General features: G+C 45.1%; 2 protein-coding genes across 2 annotated transcripts in view; one reads left to right on the top strand and one right to left on the bottom strand.

The window, feature by feature from the left end:
* Positions 1–2,430: 2,430 nt before the first annotated feature.
* On the bottom strand, positions 2,431–5,058 carry LOC115098186 (transcription factor SPT20 homolog). Its single transcript, XM_029614583.1, has one exon. The coding sequence runs from the start codon at positions 4,858–4,860 to the stop codon at positions 3,058–3,060; it is 1,803 nt and encodes a 600-aa protein (XP_029470443.1). The 5' UTR covers positions 4,861–5,058; the 3' UTR covers positions 2,431–3,057.
* Positions 5,059–5,068: 10 nt separating this feature from the next.
* TICAM1 (toll like receptor adaptor molecule 1) overlaps positions 5,069–19,803 on the top strand; it is a 58,125-nt gene continuing 43,390 nt past the window's right edge. The window contains exon 1 of the mRNA XM_029614582.1: positions 5,069–5,215. The gene's annotated coding sequence lies outside the window, so the exon portion shown is untranslated. The remainder of the gene's footprint in view (positions 5,216–19,803) is intronic.

The raw sequence follows: 19,803 nt of genomic DNA, 5'->3' as shown, positions 1-19,803 counted from the left end.
CTCCTTAGTTTTCAAAAAGATGAGCCAGGCACTCCAGATTATAGCAAACAATAATTAAAACATTGAATTAACCTCAAATCTGTTTTGGTCTTGATCAAGGTCCCTATTAGAATCACAGTGTTGGATACTGGATTCATTCCATTCTTATACTATTATTTTGTTGTCTTTGGGATTTTCACACCCTGTATTGCCCACATTTTCTCCTTTATCTTTTCTTTAGTCCTGCAATTTCTTTTTCCTTCCTGTATTGTACATTAACTTCTTTGCCTTACCATGACCAAAAGCATGACACTGACCTACAGTAAGATTTACACCATCTCATTGTCAAATATTAAAAACCATCTCCAATATACTGTTTGAAGGCTGAAGCCTCCACAAAAAAATTATACATTGGTAGTAAAGCCTCCCCTGACATTTTATTCATGGTATACCGAGAGGTGCAAATCTTTGTGGCATTTTCTTAAAAAGATAAAACACAAATGCTCTGAAAGCTGAAATGGCACTTTGAAATCAGCAGGTTCCGCAAAAGATATATTAAGACTCCTCTTCACAAAGATGCTATAAATGTTACTGCGTCAAAATGTGTGTTATTTATTGCACACCCTATTATTTTCAATAGGGGCCTATTCACTATAACACATTAACTTCACACACCTTCATGAATAGGGGCCTACGGTTGGATGAATAATTATATGGTCGTAATTTCACAACTAGTACTGGATGAAATTTTTGGACATCTTAAAGACAAAGCATAAACTGGCATAGTTACCTAGGGTCTCTGTGCACATCTACTAGGATCATGTCCAGTGTTTCCAAGCATCGATATGCCAATCATGTCTTATTTCTCCACTGAAATTTACTGGGCTAGATTTACTCTTTATCTGATTATAGTGTGAAAATTATTATGAATCTTTCATTCAAAACATTGGTTCAGCCATTCTAAAGGAGGTCAAGTGAGAGTTTTGCTCAGCATTGCATAAGCCTAGTATCATTTTGGAAATGTTAAATAGTAATAGTAATATTTGAGCTAGTTGAAAATATGGCACCAGCAAAGATGAAAGTTAACTTTAGGAGTCCTTAGTTAATACCATAATTATATTATCCTCCTTCAAGTATTAAAAGAAAACATCTAGAAATACATTAATATCTGACACTTCCCCATATGCCTGGGAGAAGGGGAAATCTATATCCTTACTACAGAGTTCAGTGTCTATGTGCTTTATTAATCATTGTGACCAGAAAGTAATATTAAGTCTACTGTAGTAAAACAGTATTTGTTGGCAGCTAAGGAGTTCTTGACTCAGCCATTTTGCCCAGTTGCCCCTGCCTACTGTGCACTGGCAAACCCTACTCAATGCCCGGTCATATCCCTCTCCTCACTCTTACCGGCGTCCTCTGTATCTGCCCCAAGCTTGCTTGAATTCTGTCACTGATATAGCTAGTTACCACCTCTGCTAGACTTATTTTTCCGTTTCTGAAATTTTTGTAGATAGCGAGACCTTTCAATGGAGAAACAAAAAGGATGCTATTGCACATGAGCTATCGAGACCACATAGGACCAGATGTGAGCAATGGGGTCTTTATAGCCCATTTACTATACCTGTTTTGTTGGTCCTTTAAAGGCCTACAAGATTCCAGATTTCTTCAGGACTAAAACAGCTACTAGAACTTTGTATTTTACAACATAAAGAATCAGGTTTGGTTTTATTATTATTTTTTTTTTTACTGAAAGCATCCTAAGAACCTATTTTTACTGGTTGTCAGTACATTTAGCAACTGGAAAGTCCTGGCTAGTAGTATTGTAAGCTCTATGGAACAAGAAACATTCTTACCTATTGTACCTATAGAGCCTATATTAATCATTCATCATATCCTCTGTTTATCTTTACTATCAATGCTATAGAAAAACAATAATGAGGTCATCAAAATAACACATATGCCTGGATTTTATAGTACTTTTCAATTTTTTCACTGGTTAAGAATAATGGTGTGAATTCTAGCACCTCAGCTGGCCTTCACACAAATGGCCTGATTTACTATGCTTTTTTTCCTATAACCACAGAATAAAGGAAAAGCCTTAGTATGTAATTTAGCTTTCTTAAATTGCTGCAAGCAGCAGCATTTACCAAATGTTAATCAAGTTTGAACCTAATTGGTCCACTTTAACAAAAGTTAGCATCACTCCAAATGGACAGTTAAAAACACTGCATAAATCTGCTGTGGTGACCCCATAACAACTATGCATGAAATAAATCTGCATACTTTAGAGACCCATTAAATGCAAATTTATTTCATGTATATTCATTGGGCCTATCTTGTAAACCTGCCTGGTTGTGGGATCCGCAGGTCAGGTTTGGGAATCACAGGCCTAAGTGTATTTCAGATGTTTTGAAAATTGCTAATAAGAGAAACTGTTGCTGTCACAGGGTATCTAGTGTCCTCTGGTGGAGAAAACTAATTTTATTCAGTTCTGTATGCTCAAGTCCTGTCTGCAACATAGCTAGCAAACTGATTACATAAAATTAAAAAGTTCTAGTCTATAGAGAACCATTTCAGCTACACTGGTTTAGTTGTAATGAGAACCAAATGCACTGCCTTAAAACAAATTTATCAGTATCAGGGGGCTGAGGAATCCCTACAACACGCAAAGTAGGGCTGATGATTCTCTTCCTCAACTGTCAAAGAGTTAGCAGAGTTTGGGATTTTCTAGTCCTCAAAGAAACAGGAGTAAGGAGGCCTCAGACTTTTGCCCCAGCTACTAGAAGCAACAAGGCCTGGAATTTCCTGCTATTATTGTCCTCAAAAGCAGCCACAACCTATAAAGTATAACTGCTACTAGTATGTGTTATAACATGAACTTACAAGTATGTCAAGTTCTATGAAAGCTATTGGGATACAGTGTATTCATTAGATCTTCCCATCAGTCAGCTTTCCTAAATGAGTAGTACTGGGGTCACTTTATCCACTCCATGCAGGCCACAGCTGAAACTCTCTTGGCTTCCCTTGGGTTTCACTCAGTCTTTACAGGACTCAGCTTAAATTCTTTGGGCTGTTTCACTAGGCCTCTCTTGGGTCTTGGTATATACTCTCGGGTCTGGGCTCACTTTCCTTTGGGTTTTGATTCTGATTATTTGGGGACTTAGCTGGGTTTCGGTCAAGCCTAGACTCAATGTCACTTGGGGTTTGACTCAGACTGTCTGGGTTCAACTGCCTACAGACTTTCCTGAATCTCAACTTGGATTCTTGGAGCTCAGCTTTGCCTGTACTCTTTTGGGTCTTAGCTTGGACTTTTACTGATTCTTTCAAGCATGGGATTGAACTCTGAAGGGCCTGGGCTTGGATTCTCTGAAAATGAAATTGGATTTTCTCAGATTTAAGCTCAGACTTTGTTAGGTATGGGTTCACCTTTCCTTGGGTCTTAGATTGAACTTTCTCACATCTGAATTCATATTCTTTCAAGTTAGGGATCAGATTTTCTTGGGTTTGATCCTGGATTCTTTCAGGTCTGAGCTCTGACTCTCTTTGGCCTGGACTCAACTTCTCTCTATTCTTAACTTGAATTCTCTGGGCTCGTCTTCTCTTGGATTCTCTTAGGTCCTGCTTTGATTTCTCTTGGGTCTGCAGTTGGACTCTCTCAGGCCTGCGTTCAATCCCTCTTGGAAACTCTTGGCCCTGTGCTTGGGCTGACTCAGACATGGACTCAATCTCTCTCAGATTTTCTATGATATGCCTTTGGACTCTCTCAAGCCGGAGTTCAGACTCTTTGGGATGCACTCGGGCTTGAAGCTGACCTTTACAACTGTTCTTTCTTGGATTCGCTTGAGCTTGGATTTGAACTCTCTCAATGCTGGGCTCCCTCTCTTTAGATTTTATTTGTGCTTGACTGCTAAGTCTCTCAGTCCTTGGCTCTGTGTTTCTTGGACTCCCTTGGGTTTGGGCTTGAAATCTCTCGGGCCTAGGTTCAATTTCTATCAGATCCTTTAGAGCCTGGACTCTGAATTCCTCAGGAATTGGCTTGGTCTCTTCCAAACTCTCTTGGTCCTGGGTTTGGACTACCTTGGGCCAAAATTCAGTCTGTTCCAGACTCTCTTGGCTCTGAATTTGGATTCTTTCAGGCCTGGGCTCAGTCTCTTTCAAACTTTTCTGCACCAAGGCTTGGAATCTCTTGGACCTTTGCTTAGTCTCTTTTAGAATGTCTCTGTCCTGGATTTGGACTACCTCAGACTTTTGTTTGTCCTCTTTCAGAATGTTTTGGATTTGGGCTTCGAATTGTTCAGGCCAAAGTGAGGTGCCTTTCAGACTTTTGCAGTCCTGGGCTTGGACTATTTCTGTGTCTTTGAGATGCTTTTGGGGATGGACTCTCTCAGGCTTGAGCTCTACCTCTTTCATATCATCTTGGGCCTGGCCTTGGACTTGCTCAGGACTGGGTTGGGCTACTTTAAGATTCCTCTGTGCCTGGATTTGGGCTCTTGTGAGACTGGCCTCGGTATCTCGCAGACTCATCCGGGCCTGTCCTCTGGCTGCTTTGGGTCTGGCTTCAATCTCTCTTGCATTTACCACATCCTGGGCTAGGGCGGCCTTGAGTCTGGCCTCGATCTCTTTCACATTTACCTGGGCTTGGCCTCGAGCTGTCCTAGGCCTGGCTTCGGGTTCTCTTGGATTTACCCGTGCCCGGCCTCGAGCTGCCCTAGGCCTGGCTTCGGGTTCTCTTGGATTTAACCGGGTTTGGCTTCTGATTCTTTGGGGTCTAGTGTTGATCTCTATCGGACCCTGAGCTCTAATATGTTCGAGCTCGGAGTCTCTCCGACTTCTCCGCGCTTGGCCTCGGGCTGCCTTGGGTCTGGCCTGAGCCTCTCTCATAACAACCCTGTCTTGGCCTCGAGCTGCCTTGGGCCTGGCCCGGGCCTCCCTCGGGTTTACTGAGACCCGAGTTTGGAAAACTTCGAGCAGGGCTTCAGCCTCTCTCGGGTTTACTCGGGGCAGGGGCGGAGCCTCTCTCGAGCTCGGCCTCGCTTTCCCTCGGCTCGGCTCCCCGCAGTACAGCGATGCTTCCGGGACATGCCTCTTGACTCCGCCCTGCCGTCGGGTGCCGGAAGGAGCAGTGGAAGGCTGTGTGGGTGGCGCAATCCCGACTGGGCCTCGGGGGTTCGGTTCTGGAGACGGCGGCTGTAATGGCTTCCTGAGAGTTCGTAAATTGGTCCGTGTTCCCCATCAGGTAATCTTCAGTGGGCACCTGGCCTGCTGCTGATCTGCTCAACTCTCTCCATTTTAGAAACTGGTATCCTTGCCAACCAGGTCTCTCGATAAAGTAATTTGGTTAGTTAATTTGAATGTAGAGAAAGAAAGGTTAACAAAATTTAAAAAAAACTATGTATATACTTTATTGGTCTAAATACATTAGCTTTCTAGAGCTAATATTCTCTTCTTCAGTTCTTTGGCATTTTCCTCTTGCACTCTGCTTTTTGCCCTCCATTATAGAGACTGGAACCCATGCCCTGCAGGGCTCTGGCATTTACCCCTTGCACTCTGTCCAGAATGGAGAGGCACAAAGCAATGGCTTCCATGCCCTCCAAGCCATTGGCATTCTGCGTTTTTCATCTCTTAACATTTTTGCGTCTGCATTTTTATTTTTTTACTAGAGTCTCCCAATACCTTTGCACCTTCCTTTTGATATTTACCTTTTCATTCTGCTTTTGTTGGCGTTATCAGCATTTTTAAGTTTTTGCAATCCATTGATTCTCCTGCATAAATCTTTAAAAACCTCAACTGCATAGCTTTCAGAGCCCTTGGAAGGTATGAAAGTTTTCATTTTAAGGTACAAAAAAGATTATTAAAGCAGCAGTAAGGTACCTGCAGTGTTCTCTGGAGTTTCATCTTGGCCGTTTCTTGGTTCTCTTGATTTTTCTAGTCTTATTCCTAGAATGTGAGTATTTTTAATTGTATTTCTGAGTTTTTATATTGTACCTTGCTTTGATGCATTGGGAAAGGTGAAAGACATCAAGTTATTATGAATTAAATGCCTGCATTTCCTGCTGACCCGAATTTTCAAAGGGATTCCACCAGGGCAGTATAAAAATTGTGCACCCTACCTTCCCCAATATTTCCCACTTTCTTGACTGCTAGGGGTGTAGCTTTTATGACTGCCCCTGCCCCTTGTTTTTAAAAATCTCCATTCCTGAGCCCCCACTTCACTTGTTTATTCTGTATTCATACTTCACAAATATTAGTGTGGTTGGTGACTGCTAGGAATTCTGATGCCAAGCATAGTGGCACTGAGACTTTAATTCCCACTACCCCCCCCCCCCCTTAATCGTTCCTACGTGCACCTGCCCATGTCCTACTGTAAATAAGTTTCATATACTAAATATCCCAAGTGCACATGCCAATTAACCTTGTATACTGGTTCTTTTGTAACGCTGCCTGTTTGACTCTCCTCTCCTCTACTTTGTATATCACCCAGTTAACCCCTCCCCTGTTCATTGTAATTTCCTTTCCTTTCTCAGTTATTTGTAAACCAACATGATGTGTCCTACGAATGCCGGTATAAAAAAGTTTTTAAATAAATAAATAATTATAATAGTTGGGGTGGGGACAAGAGCTTTTAAAAGCTGAACAATGCATTTTTCAGAATTATGGAAATAAGTTTTCTGGTGCATTTGTGTTACTAATAAAATGATTAGCTTGTTACAGGAGTGGCCAACTCTAGTCCTCAAGAGCCACAATCAAGCCAGGATTTCAAGATATTCTCAAAGAATATGCATGAGAGAGTTGCATACAGTGGAGGCAGTGCATGCATATCTATTCCATGCATATTCATTATGGATATCCTGAAAACCTGGCCTATTTTTGGCTCTCAAGGATCAGAGTTAGCCAGCCCTGGTCTGTTGGGTACAGAACCAACAAACAATACTTTACAGTGGTTGGAGAGTTAATAGGACAAAATTTGCTTCTTTGAAAGTAGTGGTCTAGATGCTTTGTGGTGCCATCATTGTCTTCATTAATATCAGAACTTGTTAATTGGAACAGGGCAGGATTATCTTGCCATTTAAAAAGAACAAGCCAATTTCCTTAGTGATACTGCGATCAGAAGGTTTAACATAGGCCATATGGTCTCTGCCATCATGTTTTTATCTAGTTTGCCTGTCCACACCAACTTTTATATTCCCTACCACTTCCTCAGAGATCCTTGATTTATCCCATGCTTTCTTGAATTCAGATAATGTCCTCTTCACCACCACCTCCATTGCACTCAGTTTATTGAATAACACCTACAGTAGGGCTTTCATTTTCTGATAACTTGCCTACTGTCATTTCAAAATTCATAAGAAGGCCATCCATTGAAATGTTCTGGTGTTTGAGAATTTTTAGGAGAAAGAACATGGGTATTTTATTTGGCCAACTAAGAAGGCATCCCTTTCCTAACTAAATAGTATGCTGTGAGCTCTGCATCAGTATCCCAGGTTGCCATACTGGGTCAGACCAAGGGTCCATCAAGCCCAGTATCCTGTTTTCAACAGTGGCCAATCCAGATTACAAGTACCTGGCAAGTACCTGAACATTAAATAATGTCAGTAGTAGCAGTGGCTACTGAAAGATGATAGGCATTGTAACACATTTTTAGCCAAATTTACAAACTATCAGTTTTTCATCTATGCTATCAGTGCATCCAGCACTGTTCAAGATCCATTGTCCTAAGAACTCCCAGTTTGTTTGATCATAGATACAGTAAGCAGTTGTTTTCTTAGAAATGACGGCAAAAGAAGACCAAACGGCCCATCTAGTCTGCCCAGCAAGTTTCACACTTTTTTCATACTTTGTTACTCTTGGCTCTTAGTAACCTTTTAGTTCTATTTCCCTTCCACCCCCACCATTAATGTAGAGAGCAGTGTTGGAGCTGCATCTAAGTGAAATATCTAGCTTAATTAGTTAGGGGTAGTAACCGCCGCAATAAGCAAGCTACACCCATGCTTATTTGTTTACCCAATTCAGTCCTTGATGGTTGTTGTCTGTATATAGATCCACTTTTCTTCATTCCCCCTGCTGTTGAAGCAGAGAGCTATGCTGGATATGCATTGAAAGTGAAGTATCAGGCTTATTTGGTTTGGGGTAGTAACCGCCGTAACAAGCAAGCTACTCCCCGCTTTTTTGTGAATGCAAATCCTTTTTTCCACATTCATTCACATCCTCCAGACTTTATGGATCCACAGTGTTTATCCCACGCCCCTTTGAAGTCCTTCACAGTTATGGTCTTCACCACTTCCTCCGGAAGGGCATTCCAGGCATTCACCACCCTCTCCGTGAAGAAATACTTCCTGACATTGGTTCTGAGTCTTCTTCCCTGGATCTTCAATTCGTGACCCTCCCTGGTTCTGCTGATTTTTTTCCGACGGAAAAGGTTTGTCGTTGTCTTTGGATCATTAAAACCTTTCAAGTATCTGAAAGTCTATATCATATCACCTCTGCTCCTCCTTTCCTCCAGGGTGTACTTATTTAGATTCTTCAATCTCTCCTCATAAGTCATTCGATGAAGACCCTCCACCTTTTTGGTCGCCCTTCTCTGGACCGCCTCCATCTTGTCTCTGTCTCTTTGGAGATACGGTCTCCAGAACTGAACACAGTACTCCAGGTGAGGCCTCACCAAGGACCTGTACAAGGGGATAATCACTTCCCTTTTCTTACTCTATATTCCTCTCTCTATGCAGCCCAGCATTCTTCTGGCTTTAGCTATCGCCTTATCACATTGTTTCGCTGACTTCAGATCATTAGACACTATCACCCCAAGGTCTCTCTCCTGCTCCGTGCACATCAGCCTTTCTCCCCCCATCGAATACAGTTCATTCGGATTTCCACTCCCCATATGCATGACTCTGCTCTTCTTGGCATTGAATCTCAGCTGCCATATCTTCAACCATTCTTCCAGCTTCCTTAAATCCCGTCTCATTCTCTCCACTCCTTCTGGCTTGTCCACTCTGTTGCAGATCTTAGTGTCGTCCGCAAAAAGACAAACCTTACCTTCTATCCCATCCGCAATGTCGCTCACAAAGATATTGAACAGGACCGGTCCCAACACCGATCCTTGCGGTACACCTCTTAAAACCGCTCTCTCTTCAGAGAGAGTTCCATTTACCATCACACATTGTCTTCTGTCCGTCAACCAGTTTGGAATCCAGGCCACCACCTCGGCACTCACTCCTAAGCTTCTCATTTTATTCACCAGTCTCCTGTGGGGGACCGTATCAAAAGCTTTGCTGAAATCGAAGTAGATGACATCGAGCGCTCGTCCTTGATCCAATTCCTTGGTTACCCAGTCAAAGTCAATCAGATTTGTCTGACAGGATCTTCCCCTGGTGAATCCATGCTGCCTCTGGTCCAGCAATTCTCCCGACTGTAGATAGTTCACTATTCTCTCTTTCACAGTGACTCCATTACTTTTCCCACCACCGAAGTGAGGCCAACTGGTCTGTAGTTACCAGCCTCTTCTCTGTTCCCACTCTTGTGAAGCGGGACCACCACCACTCTTCTCCAATCACTCTGCATCACTCCCTTTTCTAGGGATCTATTGAACAGGTCACACAGCCTGTCCGCCAGCACATCTCTGAGCTCTCTCAGTATCCTGGGATGAACTTCATCAGGCCCCATAGCTTTGTCCACTTTCAGTTTCTCCAGCTCTTCCCATACATTTTCTACTGTAAATGGAGTTACATCTACTCCACTCCCCTCCAGTTTCTTGTTAACTAGTGACGGTCCTTCTCCAGGGTCCTCTTTAGTGAACACAGAACTGAAGTATTTGTTTAATATTTCTGCCATTTCTTCGTCTCTCTCCACACACTGATCCTTTCCACCTTTCAATTTCACTATACCACTTTGAACTTTTCTCTTTTCACTGATGTATTTCTTCAGGTGAATGGAGGTGGGATTAAAATCTGGTTCTCCCAGTTTCACCATTCATGGCCTCTTAAGTATTAGACCGGGGATGGCGATCTCCAGTCCTTGAGTGCCACAAACGGGCCAGGTTTTCAGGATATCCACAATGAATATGAGAGAGATTTGCATGCACAGCCTCCATTGTATGCAAATCTTTCATGCATATTCATTGAGCATATCCTGAAAACCTGGCCCATTTGTGGCACTCAAGGACTGGAGATCACCATCCCTATATCAGACCATGCAAGCAACAAATAGAATAAGATATTGGTAGAGAAACGTCTTGCTAACTTCTCTTTGTGCTGCTGATCAGCTGAGTTTGAGCAGGAATCTGGACTTCCCCAGGCATAGTCATATACTCTCCCCAGTCCAGGAAGGAAAAACAAACCACTTTTTAAAATCTGATTTTATTCTTTGTGGGTACCATAATGGTTGAACTTGTTCATGTAACATAACAAACATAGAAGAATGCAAGTGTAAAAGCCAACTTGTGTAAAGCTGTGGAGGCTACACATTACTTCTACACATTTTGGCTTTTGAAACATCTGTCATCCTCATCTATTTTTTTTTCCCTACTCAATCATAGAGGCTTATGTACGAAGCATTTTCCCTGTAGCTACAAAATGGGGAAGAAGCTGTCAGGCCAAAAAATAAATAAATTTTAAAATATGCATTTTGGAGCTAACCATCCAACTCTCACAAGTATAGAAATGGAGATAAACATGAATTCCACTCTTTACTCTTATAAAGCCCAAAGTAGGAGTCAGCAACTGCAGTCTGAGTGCTGAATGCCAATCAGGTTTTCAGAGTATCCACACTGAACATGCATGAGATGTATTTGCGTTCATTGCGGATCTCCTGCAAACCCAACAGCCTTGTGGCACTCTGACAGATTTGCCTACCCCCTTCTTTACTGCATTAAGCCCAAAGAGTGGGTATCATGTTTATCTCCCTTTCTGTGCTTGTGAGAGTTGGATGGTTCGTTCCAATATGCATATTTTTAAATTATTGTATTTTTTTTTTGCCTGGCAGCGTCTTCCTTCTCCATTATGCTTCCACCTTAATCAGAACCGGGCTTTATTGGGCTACAGCTCTGCGAGTCTTCATTCATAACTACCCATGGTTTTTCCACTATTTTTTTCCTACCATTCCCCTCTCTTACCCCCTCCTCCCCATAGCCCAGCCATTGCAGTGGCGGTTCTTAGCATAGGTTCACAAACCATGGCCCCCCTCTGGAGCTTGCTCACCATTAAGCGACGACTGAGATTCCCTTCTCACCAGGGGTTGTGAACGCTTCCTCCACAGCATCCTCTGCCTTGACCAATTCAGGGAACGGAGGACCAAACCCAGGTCCTCTAAATAGCAGGCCCGCTGAGGTATGATATATATTTGCGAGAGAACCAGAATTCTGGAACTCTTAAGTTGTCCCTGACAACCCTGTGAGACATTTCCTGTGGTGTAGGGAGTCATAATAATACCTCCTTATAACCTAGTTTACTCAACCAGTCTTGTTCCTGGATCCAGCTTTTTGTCCCTCAGGGCAGCAGAGGCTGGGTATACCACAAAGGCAACTTTCTTGGCCCCCAGCTAGGGAGAGAGTCCCCCTTGCACAACTGCAACACCACTGCATGGAATTCAAGATGCACACACAGCCAGTTTATAAAGGGTCTGAGGGCGCCCCTTTATTTATTTTTCCCATAGCAAGGACTGTCTCTGTGACAGCTGTGCCATAAGGGAAGAAGGGTAAAGGAAAAAAATTTGGGCTGGAGGAGCTGCTGTTGAGGCAGTTTCTAATTAAGCAGGATGCTCAGAGGTACAGGAGGATACTACAGAATCAGAACAGAACTGAGGGAACAAACTATCATATGCTGATTGTGTCATTTTAGTTTGTGAAGGAAAAAAAAAAGCAAAATGTACTGTTGTGTGTGGGTCTAATTGCTATAAGCTCAATTCTCATGCTAAGTCATATGCTTTATGCAGTCATCACTGCATGTATAATGTTGGTGTTTATGCTAATTGATTAATTTTAACCCCGGATTGTGCAAAAACTGATGCATAAGCAACAGCTACCACTACAAATTTTGGTATCCAATACCTTCTGACATGTTTAATGTTTATTATTATTATTATTTATTATTATTTTGTTCCTTCTCCACTTGTTAATTGTAAACCGGCATGATGCGATATCCATCGCGAATGCCGGTATTGAAAAACTTAAAATAAATAAAATAAAATAAATGTTTCCTGTCAGAATATTACTCGATTACAAGTGTGTAATATCTTTTGTGGATCCATGCTGCCACCCTGTGGACAAATCTTTGAAACAAACTTTTCCTGTTGGTTATCTGCCCTTGTTCATACAGCCTTGACTTTCTTTCTTTTTTTTTTTTTTTTTTTTTTATAGAAAGTTTTAATTTTACATACTTCAAGATAATTTTGAGAGGAAAACAAGAAGTTACATTTTAGAAATCAACAAAATACAAGAAAAAAGAAAAATTTGTAACAAATGTAGCTTTAATCACTAGTCTACCAAAATCCAAGGGGAGAAAAAAAGAAAAGAAATCCTGATTAAGCCTCATAATCAATGTAATTGTTGGAGAACAGCAGAGCAGAATCCAAATGTTACTACAGGGATAAAATCCAAAGATGCTGGTTGGTCCTGATGCACAAATTTTCACACACAAAATGTTAATTGCGAGGGCTCAAACAAAATATAGGAAACATCCTTACACGTAGCATAACATTTACAAGGAGATTTAAAAAATAATTGAGCACTCAATTGCAATACTCTAGGCCTCATCAGTACAACTGTCTGTGCTTTTTCTGTGTGATTTTAGCTACACTGGGAAACACCTTGGCCTTACATTAAAGAAAAAAAATTCACTCTGATCTAAAAATAAACCTAAGAAGCCAGTCTCTATCAAGGTCCAGTGCTAAGGAAAGAATGAGGGTTTAGCCAAGGAATTGTCTGACATTTCCGAAGCCCCAGTTCTGTCCAAACTATCATCAGAAACTTGAGATCTTGTCCCACAGGAGATCGTCTTGTTGTTTTTCCTTAGCAGGAGGAAGATTATAAATCCTTGCAACCAGTGTTCCCTGTACGTACCTGGATCAGTCCAGACTCCTGGGTTTTGCGCCCCCCCCCCATAGCAGATGGAGGCAGATGTTTACAAACAAAACTCCGCCTTATCTAGGCTGGTGCCACTTACAGTCTGGCAGTATTCTTCTGTCTCCTAGCAGGTGGAGGGGGTGCAAAACCTACAGTCTGTGCTGAGGCCTAGTTAGTTTAAAAAAAAAAAAAAGAAGAGAAGAGAAAAAGTGAAAGTGGTAGTTAGGTTAGTCTTGGGACTGCAGTGGCTTGCCTGCAGGTCCAGTCTCATGCCTCCCAGGGGGTTGTGAGGTCCTGAGGGGACCATCCCCCCTGGTTTCAGAGGCCGCTGAAGTGTGGGGGTTTTCCCACTTACCAGCATATCTTTCCTCACTGGGGGTGACACAGGGAGCCCGGCTCACTCCCCCCAGGTGGTCCCGGAGCTGGCAGCGATCGATTAATTATAGTTTCTAAAAAAAAAAAAAAAAAAAGTTTTTTCTTGTGTTTATTTGTCATCGGAATTCCTTGTCTTTGCTTCCCGGCCGTGTTTGGGGGGGGGGGGGCAGTGCGCTGTGGGTCAGTGCGCCTCGTGGTTTTGTTTTTATCTCTGCTTTTAAAGTTTTAGACGTGCCGCGACAGGCGATTTGCCGAGCTTGCAGCACTGCGCGGGCGCACCTCTCCCGGGATAACCTCTGTTCAAGCTGTGTTTCGGGGGGCGAAGGGGTGGCAGCGGCCCCGGACGTAACCCGGGGACGGGTGCCATTGAGAGCAGCAGCTCTGGGGAACAAGCCCGGTTCAGGGGCAGGCCCGTCCCCGTGGAGCGTGGGAACGGGCGCCATTTTGGGCTCCAGAGACTCTGCGTCGGTGGGAACGTCTGCCATTTTGTTTCCTCTGGGTCCCGCGGCTCCCGTGCCCCCGACAGATCAGGGGGAGGATGACTCACCGCAGCGTTTATCACTCCAATGCAGGGTCCCTGAGGGGGACAAACCTGTGAGGCCACAATGTCCAAGTGATTCGGAGGTCCCTGAAGGGGATCCCGCGGATTGGTCCTCAGACTCTTCCTTTTCCTCAGTTTGTATTATTAATGCACAAGGCATTCAAGGCTCGTAGATTAGCGAGGAAAAGACCACAGGGGTCTCACGATCCAGACCCTTTGCCAGGATCGGGGAAGCGGGCTAGGCCCGTCCAGGCATCTGATACCGCCGAGGGGCCTTAGCCTTTCAGACTGCGGGCCCCACGGGGAGATCCGGATACCTCTACAGACACTGATGAGCCAGAGGAACAACAGGGGGACCAGGACCCGCCGTCCCAGCCCCCGAGGGGGGTTGACAGGGACAACTAGCAGTTGTCAGGTAGCCTGAGTAGTACCCTTGGGGCAGACGGGGATGACCCCAAAGTAGTACGTCTCTTTAGGCGAGACGAGTTGGGGCCCCTTATCCCGGCGATTCTTGGAGAGATAGGCATACAGTTGCCGCAGGCAGAGTCCAGGCTGGGGACTACAGACCCGGTGGTCTTGGGTCTGAGAGGTCCTCCATCCGCCTTTCCATTGCATTTTTCAGTGTCGGATGTATTCTTCAAGGAATGGGATACCCCGGATTTGGGCCTTAAGGTGGCTAAAGTGATGGATAAGCTCTACCCCCTGCCTGAGGAGCCGTTGGAGCTGTTGAAGGTCCCAAAGATAGATTCGGCTGTGGCGGCGGTCACAAAGAAGACCACCATCCCGGTTACCGGGGAGACGGCTCTTAAAGATTTACAAGATTGTAAGCTAGAGATACAGCTTAAAAAGATATTCAAAGTCTCCGCACTAGGGATTCGTGCGGCTATCTGCAGTAATTTCTCTTTGCGAGCGGGACTTCGGTGGGTACAACAGTTGTTGGCCAACGAATCTTTCACCAGAGGAAGCACTTCAGGCGGGGCGTTTAGAAGGCGGTGATTGCCTAAAGTGCGGATGCCTTTTATGATTTACTTCACACATCGGCTAGATCCATGGTTTCAGCAGTGTCGGCACGACGCTTGTTGTGGCTCCGCCATTGGGTGGCAGATGTATCATTAAAGCCCGGTTGGGTTTGCTGCCATTTAAGGGCAAGTTGTTTGGAAAAGAATTGGAGGATCTAATTGAGTCTCTAGGCGAGAACAAGGTGCATCGCCTACCGGAGGACAGACCAAGGTCTAGAGGGGCTCCTCCGTCCCGTTCCCGTTTTCGTGGAGGTCAGAGACCTCTGACTTTGAGGGTCGGTTTCCTCTTTTCGTCTTAGTGCCAACCGGCAGCAGATGTATTCGCAGTCCTTTCGCGGGCGCCGCTTCGGCCGACCTGGGGCCGGTCAGAACGCACAGAGTGGAAAGCCTTCGCAATGATGTACAGCCGGTCCACACCTCGGTGCCAGTGGTCGGAGGCAGGTTGTCTTGGTTTTACGAGGAGTGGACCAGAATCACCTCGGATCAGTGGGTCCTAGAGGTGATAAGTCAAGGTTACGCATTAGATTTTGCACGGCAGCCCCGCCAGTGTTTCCTGGTATTGCCTTGCAGTTTTTCAGACAAATGCCGAGCAGTAAGGGAGACACTGAGACGCCTTCGCGACCTCAGCGCGATTGTGCTGGTACCGCCGCACGACCTTCGCAGAGGCCGTTATTCCATTTATTTCATAGTACCAAAGAAAAAAAGAACCTTTCGTCCGATTCTCGACCTAAAGAGCGTTAACAGGTGTCTGCGAATACCTCGCTTTCGTATAGAGACCCTAAGGTCTGTGATCACTTCAGTGAGGCAGGGAGAGTTTCTAGCATCCCTGGACCTCAAGGAAGCTTATCTTCATATCGGAATCCTTGCAGAGCACCAGCGATTCCTAAGGTTCACCGTGATGGGTCAACATTACCAGTTCCAGGCATTGCCGTTCGGCCTCGCAACCGTGCCTCGAACGTTCACCAAGATTATGGTGGTGGTAGCAGCGCATCTTCGCAGAGAAGGTTTCCTAGTACACTCGTATCTGGACGATTGGCTGATTCGTGCAAAGTCGGAGCGGCTTTGTCAGGAAGCGGTTCAATGGGTGATTCACTTGTTACTTGTTCGCAGACACTTGTTACATACAAAAGCTCGGCTGGGTGATCAATACGGCCAAAAGTCGCCTGGTTCCTTCTCAATCTCTGGAGTTTTTGGGAGCCTTGTTCGACACTCATTGGGGAACGGTGTCTCTCACGCGGGAACGCATGATCAAATTACAGGATCAAGCTCTGCGCTTGTTAGCCAAGCCCATGCCAATAGTCTGGGATTACCTTCATATGTTGGGGTCCATGACTTCAACGTTGGAATTGGTTCCCTGTGCTTTCGCTCATATGCGACCCTTACAGTCAGCGTTGCTTTCCCGGTGGAATCCGGTGTCGGAACAATTTCATCTGCCTTTACCGCTAACACAGTCAGCTCGGTTCAGCTTGGATTGGTGGTTGTGTCAAGACAACTTGAACCGAGGAGTACCGTTGGTGGTTTCCTGCTGGACAGTGGTCACCACGGATGCCAGCTTGTCCGGTTGGGGAGCGGTTTGTCTTTGAAAGTCAGTACAGGGGATATGGTCCCCGCAGGAAGCTGGTTGGTCCATCAATCGTTTGGAGACCAGGGTGGTTTACCTGGCCCTACAAGCCTTCCTTCCGCTGGTTCGAGGCAAGTCTGTCAGACAATGCGACCACGGTAGCCTACATCAACCGCAGGGGGGTACCAAGAGTCAACCAGTGGGCAGAACAGCATCTGTGCAGCATTGCAGCCTTGCATATTGCCGGGGTAGAGAACGTTCAGGCAGACTTTCTCAGTCGCAATCGCCTAGACCCAGGAGAGTGGGAACTCGCGGAGGATGTGCTTCGACTCATCTGCGCACGGTGGGGGACGCCCGCCTTGGACCTGATGGCGACATTCCAGAATACCAAAGCTCCACGTTTCTTCGCTCGTTGCTGGGAGACGGTAGTGGAGGGCGTGGACGCTCTGGTGTTGCCTTGGCCGACGGATGTTCTACTTTATGTCTTCCCTCCATGGCCCCTCATCGGCAGGACTCTGCGACGCATAGAGTTACACCTGACAGAAGTGGTACTCGTAGCTCCTGAATGGCCGCGACGCCCTTGGTTTGCAGACCTCCGAAACCTGGCCTTAGAGGAGCCCATTCGGTTCCTGTAGGTACCGGATCTTCTCCATCAGGGACCCGTTTGTTTCGACCAGGTCGAATGCTTTTGTCTAGTGGCATGGCTTTTGAGAGGCGAAGGCTGAAGTCCAGAGGGTATTCGGATGCGGTAGTAACCACCCTCCTAAGGTCCCGCAAAGTTTCTACGTCGTTGTCTTTTGTGCGGGTCTGGAAGGTATTTGAGACGTGGTGCCCTGATCGGGAGGTGGTGCCTACTCGTGCGTCCGTTCCGGATGTTTTGCTTTTTCTCCAGGATTGTTTGGTAAAGTGTCTCTCGTGTAGTTCTTGCGTGTTCAGGTGGCGGCACTGGCTTCGTTGCGCGGTCAGGTCCAAGGGGTGCCCTTGGCGTCTCATCCAGATGTGGTTCGATTTCTTAAAGGAGCTAAACATTTGCATCCGCCGTTACGACGGCCTTGTCCTTCCTGGAATCTGAATCTGGTATTAAAGGCTTTGTGCAGCGCTCCCTTTGAGCCTCTTCGCAGGTCCACCTTGAAGGATTTGACTCTGAAGGTGGTGTTCTGGTGGCTATTGTCTCGGCGAGGCGGGTTTCCAAGCTGCAAGCCCTGTCTTGTTGGGAGCCTTTCTTACGGAGACAGGGATGTCGCTTCGTACAGTTCCTTCCTTTCTACCTAAGGTTGTGTCTGCCTTTCATTTAAATCAGACGGTAGAACTACCTTTGTTCTCAGATTTGGACAAGGCAGATCCCTTGTCTGAGGATTTGCGGAGGTTGCATGTCCGGACGTTGTTGCGTTACCTGGAAGTTACCAACGCCTTCCGGGTATCAGAGCACCTCTTCATGCTTTGGAATGGGCTTCGACGTGGTAATGCGGCTTCTAAGACTACCATTGCTCGCTGGTTGAAGGAGGCTATAAATTCTGCGTATCTGTTGCAGGGTAGGTCTCTGCCAGTGGGTCTACGCGCGCATTTTACACGCTCCCAGGCCTGGTCTTGGGCGGAATGCCAACAAATATCCCCAGAGGAGATTTGTAGGGTGGCAATGTGGAAGTCCTAACATACGTTCGCCCGACATTATCGCTTGGATGTTAAGGCTCCAGGCAGCGAGGGCTTTGGAGAAGGGGTGCTCAGAGCGGGCCTCTCCGGATCCCATCCCATTTAACGACAGCTCTGGTACATCCCAGGAGTCTGGACTGATCCGGGTACGTATAGGGAAAAGAAAATTGGTTCTTACCTGATAATTTTCGTTCTTGTAGTACCACGGATCAGTCCAGATTCCCGCCCATCTGTTCTTTCATGGAAAGGGAGAGTCCGTACTGCTTGTTTTTTTTTCTCGTTCTCAGTTCAATCCTGTATGTCCTGTTATCGATGGCTCGGGTTCTGTTCCCATTTGGGGGTTTGTTGAGCCGGTTGCTGTTGTTAGGTTACTGTATATAGTTTGGTGTTTTTTGGAATCCATTCTGCTTTGACATTAAGTAATACTGCCAGACTGTAGGTGGCACCAGCCTAGATAAGGTAGAGTTTTGTTTGTAACCTTCTGTCTCCATCTGCTAGAGGGGGGGGGGCAAAACCCAGGAGTCTGGACTGGTCCGTGGTACTACAGGAACGAAAATTATCAGGTAAGAACCAATTTTCTTTTCCTGTACATACTCTGATCATTCCAGACCAGTGGGTTGTGTATCCCTACCAGCAGATGGAGTCAGAGAACAAAAACTTTGGACACTGCTACATAAGAGAGAGTGCCACCTGCAGTCCCTCAGTATCTCTCTGACTCCAGCAGATGGTAGAGATGCAAAACTGCAGTCTAGGGTTTAGTTAAAAAAAAAAAAAAAAAAAAAAAAAAAGCCAAACAAACAAACAGTGGATACCACTGTTTGTTTGTTCTGGTACTTTAGGTACCTACAACAAATAATGTTTGCACATCTCAGTAGCTAACACCATAGATAGTTTGTGAAAAATTATAAAATGAAAGTTACACCATCTCATAGTATTCTCAATATTTTCCAGTACTGGATAATGGCTTCCTGTGTGACCTCTACTTGGTTTACTTTATTGCAAAATTGGACAAATGTTTTTCAGTGTCCACCTTAAAGCCTTCAAAAACTTGTATTTTTTTCTCCAAAGTCACATTTTTCTTCACTACCGAGGTAACTAGGGCCGTGAGAACCTTGCCCAGCCCTTCAGTTGCTTCCCGACTTCCTTCAAGAGTAAGTGTGTGTTGGGGGGGGTTCTCGCTAAGCTAAAGCCCCTCTATTCTTACCATGATTTCTCCAAAACAGTTGAAGATATCTCTGCATCTTGGGGCAGAATCTTAAACACCAGCAACAACTGCACTTCCCTGCTCATCAAATTTTCACCAAGCCCAGTAAATTTACCGGCCAACACCGCAACATTTTGAACTCCAGGCATGTTTCTTCTAAACAGACATTCTGCCAACATCATCTGACTCTGCATTATACTAAAAACATAAGACTTGCCGTATTGGGTCAGACCAAGGGTCCATTAAGCCCAGTATCCTGTTTCCAACAGTGGCCAGTCCAAGTCACAAGTACCTGGCAGGAGCCCAAGGGGCAAATGCTTATCCCAAGAATAAATTGGATTTCTGCAGCTCTAATAACTGTTAATGGACTTTTCCTCCAAACCTTTTTTAAACACAGCTACACTCATAAATTTCACCACA

Source organism: Rhinatrema bivittatum, chromosome 8, assembly GCF_901001135.1.
Source record: "Rhinatrema bivittatum chromosome 8, aRhiBiv1.1, whole genome shotgun sequence".
NCBI classification, from domain to species: domain Eukaryota; kingdom Metazoa; phylum Chordata; class Amphibia; order Gymnophiona; family Rhinatrematidae; genus Rhinatrema; species Rhinatrema bivittatum.
Note: the sequence above shows the minus strand (reverse complement) of the source record. Positions and strands in the feature narration are given on the sequence as shown.